Source organism: Ammospiza nelsoni, chromosome 5 (genome assembly GCF_027579445.1).
Source record: "Ammospiza nelsoni isolate bAmmNel1 chromosome 5, bAmmNel1.pri, whole genome shotgun sequence".
Lineage (NCBI taxonomy): Eukaryota > Metazoa > Chordata > Aves > Passeriformes > Passerellidae > Ammospiza > Ammospiza nelsoni.
This window is the reverse complement of record NC_080637.1, coordinates 74,112,152-74,128,652: the sequence shown is the minus strand read 5'-3', so window position 1 is coordinate 74,128,652 and position 16,501 is coordinate 74,112,152. Positions and strand designations below refer to the sequence as shown.

Below are 16,501 nucleotides of genomic sequence, written 5' to 3'. Positions count from 1 at the left end.
CTATCCACAGTGCTCCATCCACCTCACAGTGTCTGTCCACACTGCTCCATCCACCTCACAGTGTCTGTCCACAGTGCTCCATCCACATCACAGTGTCTGTCCACACATCCACATCACAGTATCTATCCACAGTGCTCCATCCACATCACAGTGTCTGTCCACACTGCTCCATCCACATCACAGTGTCTGTCCACACTGCTCTATCCACATTACAGGGTCTGTCCACAGTGCTCCATCCACGTTACAGTGCCTAAACACACTGCTCCATCCACCTCACAGTGTCTATCCACACTGCTCCATCCACATTACAGTGTCTGTCCACACTGCTCCATCCACCTCACAGTGTCTATCCACACTGCTCCATCCACATTACAGTGTCTGTCCACATTGCTCCATCCACATCACAATGTCTATCTACAGTGCTCCATCCACATTACGGCGTCTGTCCACACTGCTCTTCCCCATCCTGGGGGAATATGAGGCTTGGGTCAAATGCTCATCCCTGTCCAAGGCATGAACAGCAGCCCTGGAAGATGACCACCATCTATCTTCATAAAGGATCTGCAGTATGTGGTCTTCACAGCACACAGCTTCTGTTTTTGCCTTCAATGTCAATATTTTTGCCATGTGATTTGGGGGTTGTCATGACCTGCATGTCAGCTGACACAGCTAAATCAGAAATTAGCACTCAAGTCTCTTTGGAAGACAGAAACACAGACACAGAGCACAAGTAGAATTGTGAGACAGTCCACATGATACTCCATTAAACATGAAACATGTGACTGACTGAAAAACAGAGGCACATCAGCAATTTTCCCTGAGGAACTTTATGCTATTTAACTCCTAAACATTAATTTTATTGTATTATGTGAGGAGCCAATTAACTGAGAGCCCCACTTTTATCAGACATCAGAATTATTGTTCAGAACATAGATGAATGGTAAATTCAGCATATTTCAGTTTTGTTAGGCTTGACTTGTTCACCTCTCATATTCTGCCAATTTTAAGAGGTAATCAGATATTTCATCAATAAATTTCTGTGAATTACTTACAACACCTCCAGCAGCAACAAGCTGATATGTAAGACATATAAAATGCGCCTATTGTATGTTCAGATCTCCCCCCCAGTTGGATATGGTTGAAATAGTGATTAAAGTGCTTTGAAAAAAACCTTGTGTTGATGACATCTGACTGCAAACAAAATATGATTTGTTACAACAAATTATCCACAGGGCACAGGACAAATGGGCAAAGAACAACAATTCTTGTTTCCAAAATCTGTCATATCACCATAAAAATAACACAGGTATCAGCAAAAAAAAGGCTTCCTGAGAATCTGCCAATAACCTGGAAAATGTACTTGGGGTAAATCCCATTTCTGGAAACACAGACTTTGCAACTATTGCTTCCCAAGAAAAGAAAACAAATCCTAAAAACCTCCAACTAACTCAGTTTCTTGCACACATTAGTTTAGAATACAAGGTGAGTTGTTCTTCATCTTCTACAGAGGAAACTCTGTGGAATTCAACAGCTTCAGTCATCCTAAAAAGCTGCAGGACTGACAGAACACACCACACTGCTTTAGGCACAGGTCAACATTTCCTTCCCTTTTAGCATGGTGACCAAATTTTTTAAGAAATGTTGGAGTGCAGTTTCCTAAATTAATCCTACTCAGCATCACTAATCAGAGAAGACCCACCAAAATTTATATGTGCATTAATAAAAGGATCACACAGACCCATACATGTGTGCATTAATAAAAGGATCACACAGACCCATGTGTGCATTAATAAAAGGATCATAAAGAGCTGTACATGTGTGCATTAATAAAAGGATCACACAGAGCCGTACATGTGTGCATTAATAAAAGGATCATACTACCTACAAATGATGGAGCAGCTTGCTCAGAGGCAGAACTAAGCAGTTTTTAAAGGGCACAATACAAAACTTCTTCTCTTCTATCACTTGCACCATTTTTATGCTTCCAAAGCACTTCTCAAATATTAATTAGCTCTAAATAAATTCTAATTATTTCTAAGAGTGGCCCTAGCAGATCTGTATCATCTGGTGTGAAATCTGACTTGAGCGAAGTCAACAGCAACAGCTCCCGAGACCTCAGCAGAGCTGACATTTCCCTTGCCATTGCTGAAATCTGGGACTGTGTCTATTATCTGCTGAGCGCCACAAGGAGGGCTGAACCAGCAGCAGTAACCAGTGACAGGGTGTGGGATGAGAAGGAAAGAAGGGTTAAATGACCTGAGCCAGTCTGGGGAGCCCAAATGTGGGAGCAGCTTTGGGAAATGCAGAAATCAGACTCTGTTTGATTTCAGCATCAGCTGAAAAGGAAGGTGCTCACCTGCTGCTAAAACCAGTTTAAATAGCTGGGATACTGGGTCAACTCCTCAAATCCGCTCATGCTGCCAATCATGAACTCATTTACAATAACCTTGAAACATCAGCCCTTTGGAAAAAGATTTGCCCTATATATCTATCTGAAAATTACACATTATGTGTATCATAATATACATATAAAGAGGTGTGCATGAAAAACTCAAAAACCTTAAATTTCAAATAGCACACATTACATTAATAACTAAATACAGGGCAAGTTAGTATGTAATCAGTATCTACCTTGCCAATTGTGGATTATATAGCCCATCACATACTGCCAACTTTTTTTTCCTCATAAGAAAAAGTACTTCAGTTGTAAATAATAATATTACATATTTTATATATGCAATTATATCTAGGTATGGAGGTTAAAAATTAACTGGAAGCAGAGAATATGAATCTTTTTCTCAAATAGAAATGTAATCCTAATAGAAGTTCCTCCCTTCATCCCTGCCAACTTTACCACCACACAATATGCCATAGAGAAAAGAGGGGAAGTGTCAACTTGTGTAAATTGTCCCTTATGTAATGCAAACCATCTGTTTAAAAAAACAAAACAAAATGAAAACCCAAGCCACTCCCAAGCATGATCTGCTATGGGGAAAAAGAAAGAAAAGGAAATGCAGTACATCAAATTGGAAGCCAAAGACCATGACCTGCCATGTAACCACAGAGAAAATATTTACCCCTCTCCTCCCTTTATTTACCCAATTTTGAAAAATATTTGGAAAAGCATAATTGAATCATTTGCTCTGCACATAATAGAGACTGATACTGCTGGATTCTTTTGAGCATTTCATCTCTCTAGAATGTTTTCCATCAGGCTGGAACCCAGCAGAGAAAAACTCTTTGTTTCCAACAGCCCATCTCAGAGTGATGCCACCACTGGGTGAGAAGGTCCCTGGGTCCTCAGTCACTGCAACCTGGCAAAGGATGGGGATAAAGTATCAGTGCATTCTGCCCTCCCTGGGGTATCTGCCATGAAAGGAGTCCAAAGGGACCACTGCTATCAACTGTTGTGATTATTTTTGTGTTCTCTTCAGTCTAAATGCTCAGAAAACAGTTTGTGTAGAGAAAGCAGTGCTCTTCTCTTCCATCCTCTGTCTGGTGAGTGATGAGTCCTTTGGTAAGCACTGCCTGAGGAGCCCACTTTTCATTCTGGAATCATTGGGGACTCACATTTCACCCTCTCTGGGGAGGCACAGGTGGGTCAGAAAGCACTGAATGAGTTAAATTAGCACAAATGTCCCTCTGAATGTGTCTCCAAAGCCAAGGAGCTCTGCACCACTAGCTACTTATGAAAATATTGGTTGCTGCAATAATGATCTCTTGCCTCTCCCCCAAATTTTCAAATCTCACTTTTTTTTGAGGAAAAGTATGTGAAAACTTTCATAGCTTTTTGTTCTTTGTGACTGGAACTGAATAGTCACGTGGAGTTTTTTTATCATTCCTATCTGCAAGTTGTTAATGCTAATAAATAACAGAGTCATCACTAGAGAATTTCCATCAATCAGCCACAGAAAACAATTCTGAAAAATGCAATCAGTCCAGAAGGAAGGGCAGATTTTCCAAAAGGACTGGGAAGATGTGGAAGTGAGATCCATTTTTGTCAGGCACAGACACTGATTTTAAATCCCAGAAGGGCAGTCATGTACAGAAGATGCTTGGTGGGGTCTTTGGAAGCTCCTAGGAGGGCTTTGCTCCCAAAAGCAAACTCAGTGAAAATCAGGCATTTAACCCACCCAGAAGCTGAGCAAATTGATCTGCTGGAATTTCTCTGTTGCAGCACAATGCTGGTACTGCAACCCGCTGCAGCTCAGTTCAAGCCAGCACAGGTGGCTGCACTGAAGTTTGCAGTACAAGAATCTGGTCGATAGCCCTAAGGCTTAGATCCCAGTGCCTTTGTCACTCTCAAGAGGGAGGTTTAGGCTCCTAAATGACTCAGGTGGTGCTTAACAAAATTGTACCCAAAGCTCTCTGCCTTACAGACTTTGCCAAGTGGACTGACACACTGTAGGGTAAGCAAAAAATTTGGAGAAAGAGTTGTAGTGGTCTGTCAAAACCATGACTTGATGTGAACATATCGTGGATTGAAGGCAGCTAGGTGGAGCTTTCCAGCTGTGGCTAAATGTGAGGTTTATTTACTCTAGATGCTGAGTGAAAGGAAGAAACCCTTTGGACTACTGGTCACTTCTCCTCAGCCAAACATGCCAGGCAAGCACCAAACACAGAGCTGCCTTTTTCCACTGGCTCCTGCTCAGCCCTGCAGCTTGGCACGCTGCTCATCCAAGCCTCACTGCCAGAAGCAGCACAAACTTTGCTCTTTTTGCCTTTCCATTTTCAGGGTTACACAAACAACACCTAACGCCACATCTATTTCACAGATGTGAGGAACTACAGGACTATGGTGGAGTTAATACTTCATAGATGGGAGGAACTACAGGAGACTATGATGGAGTTAGTATTCCGTAGATGTGAGGAACCACAGGATTATCATGGAATTAATATTCCAAAGATGTGAGGAACTACAGGATTATCATGGATTAAGTATTCCATAGATGTGAGGAACTACAGGATTATCATGGAGTTATTACTCCATAGATGTGAGGAACTACAGGATTATCATGGAGTTATTACTCCATAGATGTGAGGAACTACAGGATTATCATGGAGTTATTACTCCATAGATGTGAGGAACTGCAGGACCATCATGGAGTTCATGTGCACACAGTACAAAGAAAGGAAAAACCACCTCAGCTCCTTTTAGCCAAGCTGGACCTGACTAACATGGAAACAATATCATCTGCCAGACCTGTCTAACAGCGTGCTTTGCTGACCTTTTCCAGACCCACAGTGATGGCAGCATTCACATTCAGCGTGGCTCTCAGTTACACATTCTGCAGTGTGAATCACTGAGAGGCTGAGTGTGTGAAATCACTGGAAGAACTGAATGAGACCATGTTTTGGCACTGCAGCTCTGAGGGATGGGAAGGGTTTGGAACAGTATTTGCAACAGTGGTCCCAGTCTGTAAAATATCAGGAAAAGGTGTTGGTGGCCAAAGAAACTGAGCTAGTGTTCAAGTACTTGCCTGTGATGTTCAGAAGCTGAGAGAAATCTGAAATTGTGGGCTAAGCCAGCTTAACTAAAGAAATCTTTTTATGTTCTAAGTTTACCAAAAAGGCAGCAGTGGCAAGTGCTGAGTAACTCAAACCAACTGATGAATTAATGAGTCAGTCAAGGATACAGATGGGTACAGTGACATGGACACAACAAACACCCAAAGCAGAGACAGAGAAGGGTGGAACAAGAAAGTCCTGGATAACTCCATAGAAAACCGATGCAGAAGAGTTCTACAAGTGCATGAAAACAAGTCTGTGAAATTCATGCTCTAGCTAAGTTTATTCACAGAAATAAAGTTCCTTCATTATTTCTTAACTTGGACTTATCCTCATCATGTTGACAGGAAGACGAAATCCTATAGAAGGCCTAAATAAAATATAAAAAAAATCTGCAGAATGCAGAGAACAATACAAATCTTTCAAAGATTAAAACAAGTAAATGCTATATTTTTAAGTGTTAGGCTCTCACAAATATCCTCAGAGTTTGTGTTAGTCCATCAAACTGAAAGGCATATGCTATCTTTGATCTCTGTGCAGAGCCTCCGTTGAGATTAATGTGAGCTCTGTGTGAAGAAAGAGACTAGAATAGGCCCTCAGTTCACAAATAGCAAGCAGTCTGCTCCAGGAAAAAACATGTTTTCTTACAACAGTGTTGAAATCTATTGGGAAGTTTCAAATAGCTTCTCTTGAGATGCAAGTTGTGGTCATGAGCATGTTCACTTGTCAGAAAGACCTGTCAGGGAGAAGGTGCACAAACGCAGCTCTTGTGTCAGATGTTTGGCTGTTGTGTAGGAACACATCCCTCATCTCTGACAGCCTTTTCTCATGCTGTAACAGCCAATGCCCTGTTCCTCACTCATCCCTGCGAGCTGATGGCTCTGTGCATGGACAGGGTGCTATTTCACACAGCCTGTGCCCAGCAGTGCCCACTCCAGGTAAAGGAACCCCCAGCACTTACTGCATCCCGCCTTGTAGCTGAAGCCAGGAGGAAGCAGGAATCCTTGCTGGGCAGCTGCTGCCAGGGTGCGCTGGTCTGGAGGGAACACGGGGATCATCAATGGAGGCAGCTGACCCTGGACCTGCTGAACAGAGAGGGACAATCAAACACACAGTCTGGGGGGGACAAGGGCTGTAATGTGCTTTCCTTCACTGCTGGTCTGAATTCACCTCTTCATGTTGGGGTGCTCCAGCAGCATCAGCTGTGGGCCTTCATCTTCATCACCAAACACTTCATGTGAACGACACGAACCCAAAATACACTGAAATGTTTCACTAAGGCATATCTACATCCCACTTAATTATTCCCCCCACAGCTCATGATGGCTCACTTATCTCTGGCTGTAGGGGGCTGCTTCCTTCTCTTTCACTGAACTGAGCAGCAGTATCTGTCTCAGACAGTAGCTCTCACCCTGACCAAGCCCAAACACAGAGACACCTCCTCAGAAAGGAGAAATAAGTGCACAAGTAGCACACAGCACAGCCAGTGCTATTTTCCTGCTCATACACGTGCGCTCATTTGTACATGTGAAAAGATAAAGCCTCCAAAAAAGGCTGAGAGCCTTTACTCACAAATCAAACAGCCATGTCTGAAGAGTTAGGCGTTCAACTTTGCACAGCAACTCTACACAAGCATGCAAGTCAGGAAGTGGAAAATATTATATTGTAAGTGGATACTGCAGGGGACTAAAGCCATGCAGAAATTAGTCATCAAAGCTGGAAGTGGGCCATGGCACAACGTCTACTGCTGCTGCTTTTACCCTGTTCCGTTAATAGCTTCTATAATTGATAGAAATGGAAGCTGTCTCTGGATTTCACACAGATGAGAAACACAAAGTTTGCTGGGTTAAAATGCTGAATGACTAGTTCAAATTTAAACCCCCACTGCACTGACCAGATCAGTGACACAAGAAGGACTGATCCATTTTTAAGAGAGCTCATCCAGATTTTAATGGCCCTGTAAAGCTGAGGCATTGGAGATGGAGATGTCTTTGAAAACTACAATTTATTTTGTGGTTTAAGTAACTCAGAAAATCAGAGTATCAACAGAGAACCTCCTATGCTGAGGGGCACACAAAGGTGTCACTCTCTTCATTGCTGCCTGACAGAAGTGGGAAAGAGAACTTGCCCCAGCCCTTGGCTGCCACTGCTCAGAACACACCACTTACACTTCACTCTATTTTCATTTATTCTCCTTAAAATCCAGGCCACGTCTTGGTTCACCCAACACCGTTACCAGGCAAAACAGTGATACAAAATTTGGGATTACCATCCCTTCTAATTTATGCTGGAGCTGGCAACACCCCTGTGTGTGCTGACGGTGTCTGTATGGTCTGAAACAGTTTTCAAGGACAGAGTTCAAGAGCACTGTTGACAGAAATTCTTGCAGTGAGAGATTAAGATTGAGCCTGAAACACAGAGTAGATGTAGCTCCACTCACTGAACCAGCTTGATCCATTTTTTGTTACTTCAATATTTGCCTTTCTATTCTGATCCTGTTAATTAGAAGGCATACATATTTTCAGCTGAATTACAGGATAAAACCCATACAAAATGTGATTTGTTCTCTATTTGCACAGATATCCTAGAGCTGTTCAATACCTGCCTTTTTTTCACGTGTTCATTTTTTGTTTGTTTTGTTTGAGGTTTTGTGGGGTTTTTTTGTTTGTTTTTTTTTTTTTTTTTTTAAGACAAAGACAAAGTAACTGTATTCTTTTAGAACAAAAATGAACAGCCATGCGGAATTTTTGCATAGTACTCTTCTTCGGCAAAAAGCCACAGAACTTTTTTTTTTAAAATGGTTTCCAAGGATGAAAGTGACTTTGCCAAGCGAAGAAGCTTCAAAACAGGACTCAAAAAACACTAATAGAAAGACAGATGGTTCTACTAAGTGCTTTGCTGCCAAAAAAAATGTTAAAAAAAAGTGAAAAAAATGGAGTGATGTTATTGAAGCTGACTGCAAAGTTCTCTGATGACTGCAAATACTCTTGTCCCACTGCAAGTGTTAACTCTGCCTCCAGGGCTAATATAACTGAAGCACCACACACACACAAATTGTCATTGCCAAGCCCACAATGTAGCTTAAGTCTGCACTTGATTCCAAGTGACTGCCAAACACACGAGCAAAACACCACACTGAAAAATTCCCATTTAGGAAAACATTTACCAGGAAAATGCCCTTTCTTCCTAAATCTGACTGATGCATTTCATTTTTTTTTTCCAAATTGCTGCTCCTCTTTAACTCTCCAAGGGGCCTTATAGCCCCTCATTTCAAATGACACAACCGTGTTTGTATTAGGGAAGTAAGAACTATGGGGTGGTGAGGATGGTTTGCTTGGATATAGAAATAACACAGTCAAAACAATGTGATTTTCATTCCAGGATGGAATGTATGGAGCAGCACTCATTTTCCCCTAAACACAAATAAATGCAAACATTCGTTCATTTTAATCCAATTACCTGACACAATATCTCACAAATTGTGGACTCTTCATTTTTATGGCTCATATAACTACTGCATTTTAACTCATTATGTTTATTATTATTATTAACTGGAATTGCTAGGATACAACTGCCTCAAGTGGCATTGAATACAGGCCCTCCTTCTGAGTTTTACATCTAAGGTGTTTCCCTTTTTTTTTTCTTTTAAAGGTAATACTACATCAGTTCAATCTCTCAAATGTTTTTATAACCAGTTAAATCTCTCAAACATTTTTTATTTTTATTGGAAGCTTACATACCTTCCAATATTTTCTGGATTGTAACTTCTTGATACTGCATTTCTGATTTGAATATAATGGACTGCAAATCAGGGCTGTTTTCCAGGCCTTTCACTTTGTTCTGCTAAAGGACATATGCCCATAAAAAGAAATACCCCTTCAACAATCTAATAACTCACACAGATGTCAAGACTCTCCACTGGCCAGTCTCTCTGTGTGTGACCTCTTCTCAGGTGTAACATCCTAAAGGAGACAACTGTATTTTAAATCCTCACAAAATTCCCACTGGATTTAATGAGCCACAATTTCGCCTTGTAACTTCTTACCTACTTTAGGATGTTATTCTGGAGGATACAGACACAATCCTCCAAGATTTTCCTGGTTTTCTATATTGTTATCACTGGGTTATCTGAGCACACTGTGAACCCCTCATTAATTTTTTCCTCTCCTCTGCCCAGATATGTTTGGCCAGTGCCAAACCACCACACCAGGAAACCTCCATAGCCACTGAAAATCCAAAAAAGAGCCCCCCCTGAAGAACTCAATGCAAAAATCAGTGTGAGCACATGACAAGCAACCCATAGTAAATTTACTATGCAAGGGGGAAGCACCCACAGCTGCCTGCAGAGATTTCTGATTCTGGAAAGTGCCTCGCTGTCTCTTTATTTGTCTCAGTGCCTTTGGAAAGTGTGGCCCTGAATGGCTTACCATATCAAAGGGAATGTGTTGGCAAACCTGAGCCAATCCAAGCTGCTGAAGCCTGGGCCAGCATCTCCACAAATGTGTGCGTGTCCTTTATGGCCTGACCATAACAAATGCAAGCACACAGAGACACTGCATTCACCACAGTCACAGTGAATGTCCCCAGCATTCTCAGCTTCGTTATAACTGTAGTATTTCCACCTCAATTCTGCTCCCCTGTCCCCTTTTAGGAACATACTATGGTTACCACAGCTACCTAAGCACCAGGCAGCATGTTTTTAACAGTTACCCCCACTGTTTGTTACTAGCTCCTGCTGCGACTTCCACAAATTTAGATTGCAAACACTTGACAACTACAGTTCTATTTTCTGTAAAAAGTCATGTGTGCCTTGGGTCACTATGTAAATAGCTACACAGGGAAAGCAGTTTAAAGGAACATTAAGATGGCAAAGTTGGACATTTGTGGCTCAGAGAATGCCAGGATCAGGGAAACATGCATGACCTTATTTTGGTTCTTCATTGCCCCTGCATCCAGACAGAATCCTTCAAGTTCAGGGTTTCCCCTCCACATGACTCTTAATCTAGAAGGTTTATCCCATTTCTCAAGTCACATAAATCCATACTTTCAGCAAACCAAGCCCCTAAAATAGCAGCTGTTATTAGTTCTATCTATTTTCTCCTCGTACACTTCCCCCAATTTCATTTCTGCAGCTGTTCATTACATATTTATTAGCATCAACTTTTATCTAAGTCTTCCTCTCTCCAAGGTAAATATTTCAGTGCATTTCCCAGCATCTATATAGATATTTATAAATAACATTTTCCACTGAGGGGCAAATGCTGCTATGCACCCACCTCTATCTCTTCAGAAGCAATTCTATTCCTTTTGGTGAGACTGGTGATGGATAATGAATTACTGAGTGTGGATAAGAGCAGCTGCTAAAAGCACCATTCTCTTCTCTACAACCTGACCAAACTCTGCACAGTACTTCACTCCTGAACTGCTCAGAAGTGTGGCTAAATTTTATTTTCATTGGAGTTATTCTCAGCTGCCCCAAATAAGTTCAGATATTTCATTCCTAGAACAGAGGATGCACATGAATGATCTGATTAACTTCAAAGTGTTGTAGGAATATCTTCCTGCTCGTGACTTGTCTGGAAGTTAAGCATCTCTTCCACTGTTCAGGGAAGAATGCAATGCACATTTCACATGCAGCAACACAAATCTGTCCCTCAAAGCTGACATGTTTAGTTGCATTTGTCCCCCTTCCTCCAGAAACACTCGGCTCCCAGTGCCACACACTCTGCTGAAGGACTGCATGCTTTAATTAGCACATGTGTTGGCCCTCCTTACCTCACCCCCCTCCCCGTGTCTATCTTAAGGGAAATAAAAATATATGTCCCCATATAACTACAATCTGCTATTTTCCCTTGCAGTGATGTTTAAAATAAGACAAGAAAATGTTTTGCTCTCCTGTGTATCAGTTCCCTAAGTTGCCACAAGCATGTCCTGAGCCCAGAGAACAGGAAGCCCTGCCTGCCCAGCTATGGGATGATCCCTCCTCCTGGGTTTGGGGTGCATTTTATGGGGTGCTCACCGAGTGTCCAGAATGCACAGCACAAGGTGGGAGCCACGAATTAAAGGTGCATTTTTTTTCCTAATCACCTCCTGTAAGCTTTTCTGCAGTGGATGATTTGGGCCCTAAATATTCTTCTTCCCTTTGCTGTGTGTGAGGCTTAGAGAAGTGACCCCAGAGCTCACCAAAACGTACCTGTGCACACAGCTGGGCTCAGCCAGCACTCCCACAGCTGCAAACAGGGACAGGCTGGCACAGAACTCTCACAGGGGGGATCCAGGGAGAATGAACCAGGGTTCTCTCATCACCCACACCTGACACAGGCTCCCCAGCACCACCCTGCTGGCACAGCACAGCTCTATCCTGAGGGCTGGCGGGCAAAGAACGGTTAGTCTGATGGAATATGGACACAGTCCCTAAGGTGTGCAACTTGGCACGTGGAAAACACAGGAACAAACTCGCAGAATGCATCTCAGGGAAACACAGAAGCATTTTCCATTTTAACAAAGCGAGGCTTTCCAGGCTGGAAGCTTTCCACCTTAGCTCAGTCCTGCAGGAGAGCCTGGGTGTCACTAGCAGCATCCATCTCCAGTTCACCTCAGCATAAAGCCTGCAAATTAGCACACACAGCCGTCTGAACCAAGTGCAGCAAAGTGCTGACACTGCCAAGCAATACAGACAGGAGCTGTTTCCATGCTGATAACTTCCTTCCAGGGCTTCCTTCCTCCAGCTCATGCCACAGCACAACATGCAAGGCTGACAGACAGACAGACAGACCTCCAGCAGCACTTGGCAGCACAGAGGCCAAAAGGACCTTTCACATTCAGGAACAGCCCTTGGACACTTCCCAAGGAAAAAGCCAGTTCATTTATTGCTCTTTTTTGTAACTGAAATAACTTCAAAACATTTTTTTAAATATTTGATCTAGTACAGAAGAAGCATAGAGAGGAGAGAAAAGCAGTAAGATGATTTTTAGGTTTAACAAGTATTCTTGCTTGTGCAACTTGGCATGCAAGTTACCTAGAGAGCAGCTCTGCCACAAAGGTACTGGAACAAGCAGCCTAAATTAAAAGTACATAAACTAGAACTCATTCCAGCTGTTTTTAGACAAAAGCCCAAGAGTTCACACAGGGAGGGCTGCCCCAGACTGTAAAACATCTCAGTGAGTGGGGTTCTGGCCAGATCAGGACCCCCAGAGCCAGCGACTGGAATTCAGGTACTGCCACACTGCAAGACTGAACAGCCCTCTCAAAGAGCCCCCCTAATCCCAGCTCAAGAGCAACATTAAAAACATTTGCCCCTTTCATTTCTATAAGAGAAGAAGATTCATTGTTTGGTGGGTTGAGCTCCTTGTTTCATGAAGAGGCTGAAGTTAACAAATGGGCTTTTGAGGCACAACGACCACAGTTTTGGGCAAATGATCTTATTTCACCTTCCTTAACATTCACACAAACACTGAGTTCTCATGGCCCAGCTTCCAAGCACCTTGTTTAAGTGTTAGTGCCCTTCCTGGAGGAATAAACCAGGACTGTAAGGGAAATCTGCCACAGACCTGTGCCTGTCAGAAGTGCAGATTTAGATGCCGTATTGCTCTCTGCTTGTGCTTTTGTTGGCTGCCAGCGAGTTGCTCCTAAGTGCAAACGTCCTGATCGAGAGTGGAGCCACAAAGTCACCTCCCTGAGAGCGGGCAGTGTCTGAAGCTGCAGGAGGGGCCGGTGCTGCCTGCAGCATATGCAGAGCACAGGCTCCATATGCCGGGCTGATGCTCCCCCCCGAGCCCTGGGCCGGGGCTGATGGCTGCAGCACAAAGCCATCCAGCCAAACATTTGTCAGGGAAGGGAAAACAGGTGGGAGCTCTCCTGATGTGATTTACCAGACAGCACGTAGGATAATTCCTTCAGCAGCACGTGCACCCTGCTCTGCAGCTAGCTCATCTATGATAGATGGGCTCAGTTATTCACAACATAATGAACTCCGGGCTTATTTGTACATGCCAGAGACAATCAGGGACACACAGCAATGCACCTCCCTTGTCACTGCTGACAGCAGCCCCTCAGAAGTCACCTGGGGAATTCTCCTCCTGATTTCCTCCGCCCTGAGGAGGCTGAGTTTTGCCATGTGGGTGCTAACCCAGCTCCCTTTCCTTTCAGAGTCGCTGCTTTGGTGACTCAGTGCTCTCCTTCTACCAAAACCAAAGTTTTTGTGCAAGAGCATCACTGTCAAAGCAGCTCTGGAAAGCAGGACTGGTGGGGAGCAGGGAGAGCACTGTTTCTATTTGAGGATGTCTGAGGGCTTCAGAAAGGAGTGTAGAACCAAGAGGACTTTTCCTGTAGGAGCACAGGGATTTTTCAAGCTTGAATCTGCAAATCTTAGCATTATAAATCGATGGCTAGACTATAAAAACAAGTAGGAATGGGTGGGAAGGCTCAGAACTGGCATGGGGTTAAAAGACAGGGAGAAGAAGAAGAGGAATAATCCAAAAATGACTTTGCAAGAACTTCCATGAATGTTGGAAGTAACAGATTCAGTTGAGGACAAGGAAATTGGTGAGTAAATGAACAGGAAATAAACTCTAGTGTTACACAGCAGCACAGGCAGGAGCCTGGCTGGTTTCTGACAGTAATTCTGTGTTCTGACAGTAAGTTCTGTCACCTGGGAAAGATGCCCCACCTTGTCACCTTTTCAGTGCTTCCAAGGCACCTTTGGATTCATCCTGACACCAAAGTATTATTGTGAATGCTTGGGTGCAAAGGGTGCAAACAGGACCATCAAATGCTCAGCTATAAAACTGCCCAAAAGGTTGAGAATGCAGCTTAAGTAATTAATTCTAAGTAATTTTCTAAAATAATATCCATATTGTTTCTAAATATTCTCTAAATTTATTCTAACCATGGTTCTCACTCCTGTGTAGACTGAAGTAAAGCAGCTTTTGGAGAGTGAGCCAATCCACAAAAGATTTCTTTAGTGCATTTTCCTGAAAAAATGAAATGGGTGGCAAGAGCACGGCTGATGCCATTATACTTTAAAAAGTGTATTTTTTGTCACTTGAAGTTATTCAGAGACATCTGTCTAAAGGCCAGCTGCTAAACCTCTCCCTTTACCCCCTGTTGATTTTCCATAATATATGCAAACACCAGTAACTAATAATTCTGATGTACAAATTGCAGCAGTACTTTTCCTGTTCCAAAACCCCAGATTCTTACACTGAAACAGGGAGAACACTCCCAGTTAGGAAACCACTGCCCTTAGGGGATGATGGCCAGCTCCATGACCTCATCTTTGACACAATGCTGAGGGTATCCTTTCAAACCAACCCCCAAGGTTTCAAGATGTATTTTTCACTCAGTATCTCTCTGACAAATGGAATATCATTAATTAAAAAAAAAAAAACAAAAAAAACACAGCAATTTCAGTGTGTAGGCGACGGGGAAGAAACAGGGGTTATTTAATATCATGTAGTGGGCAGAAATTCAAAACCCATTCAGCTGCTGAATAGTGCCATGCTATAAACAAACAAGAAAGTCTTATCAAAGTCATCCACTTAAAATCATACCATCCAGAAAGAGAGAGAAAAAATAGACTTAAAGGACTAAAAAAAAAAGTGTCTGCACTAAAAGTCATTACCTCCTCTTGCCTTCTTTAAACAGAAACATAGTTAATAAATCTGTATACAAACCAATGAACTACAGGGGAAAAAACATCCTTCATGGTTTGATCATTAGACTCTTGCAGAACTGGATCTGCTCATAAAATCTGAGACTGAAATCCACTGACTAAACTGTGTGAATGACCCCTCTTCTTCTCCCAGTTTTTTTTTCATTATTATCATTATTATTATTATTATATCGAATACATGTGTAATTGTAAATATTATTATTATTATTATTATTATTATTATTATTATTATTATTATTATTATTATTATTATTATTATTATTATTATTATTATTATTACATCAGATACATGTGGTCTCCAGTGGCATCACTTTCAGAGCACAAGTAGTTACAACAACCCAGTGTCATTCTTTTCTGAAGACAATATATTGTCATTATTATTATCATCGTCACTGTTACTGCTGTATACTGAGTTTCATTGTTTTCTGTAGGATCTCAGAAATCCCTGCTGGATGAACAAATGGCCAGGACACCTCTGAGCACATGGTATCAGAAATGCTTGCAGCAAACACAGCCTTAGTGCTGGACAGCCTCTAATGACTGCACAATAAAGAGCTTTTTCAGCTGCTCACACTTGTTCCTGACTGTCCCCGCTGCTCCTCAGCACCCTTCCGCTTTGCCATCAAAAGTTTGGTTTCAAAAGCAAAACAGACTCAAGTTGCAGAACAAATACAATTTCAGCAGAAACGTCACCCCTCTCCCATTCACGTCCTGATGCTTTTTGTGCCCCTGTTACCAAAATCCTCATCAAAAAATGCTATTCACAAGGATTTTGTTTGGGAACATTTCTTGAATAGGGCTGAAGACAGTCTCTAATTTTGTGCCTACAATCCAGTGACAGCAATACAGCTAAAGCACAATTAGCTGTAGGTAGAGTGATAAAATTTAGACATCTCATCATCTGATTTCTGTGTACAGCCAGGTAAGCAGCCAGCCAAATCCTGCAGCTTTTTACTCCACTGAATTGCAGCTACAAATATTTTGATTGCCCAAAACATTGTATATTTTTCTCCTTTGCTGTCACCTTCACTTCTCCCTTGCCTTCCTCCACCCCTTTTATTATTAAAGATATGAGAAAAACCACAAAAAAAAAAAAAAAAAAAAAAAGAAAAAACAAAGGAGAGTAAATGCAATTGTTTTCTTGGCACTTGTAGATGCGGACCATGAAGTGGAGAAGGAAATTGCCCACCTCACAAGGGCACCTATCAGCATGAGTCAGTTTTTAATTTTCCTGGCTCTAATCCTAAAATAAATAATAATCAATAATAAACAGAATAAAATAAATAATGATAATTAATAATAAATAATAAAACAATTAAT

The 16,501-nt window shown here is 42.1% G+C and overlaps 1 protein-coding gene across 1 annotated transcript in view; it reads right to left on the bottom strand.

The window, feature by feature from the left end:
• Positions 1-16,501, bottom strand: part of SOX5 (SRY-box transcription factor 5) — a 275,778-nt gene that overhangs the window by 85,091 nt on the left and 174,186 nt on the right. Inside the window, exon 7 of the mRNA XM_059473027.1 lies at positions 6,470-6,590. Coding sequence (XP_059329010.1) covers positions 6,470-6,590 — 121 coding nt within the window. The remainder of the gene's footprint in view (positions 1-6,469; positions 6,591-16,501) is intronic.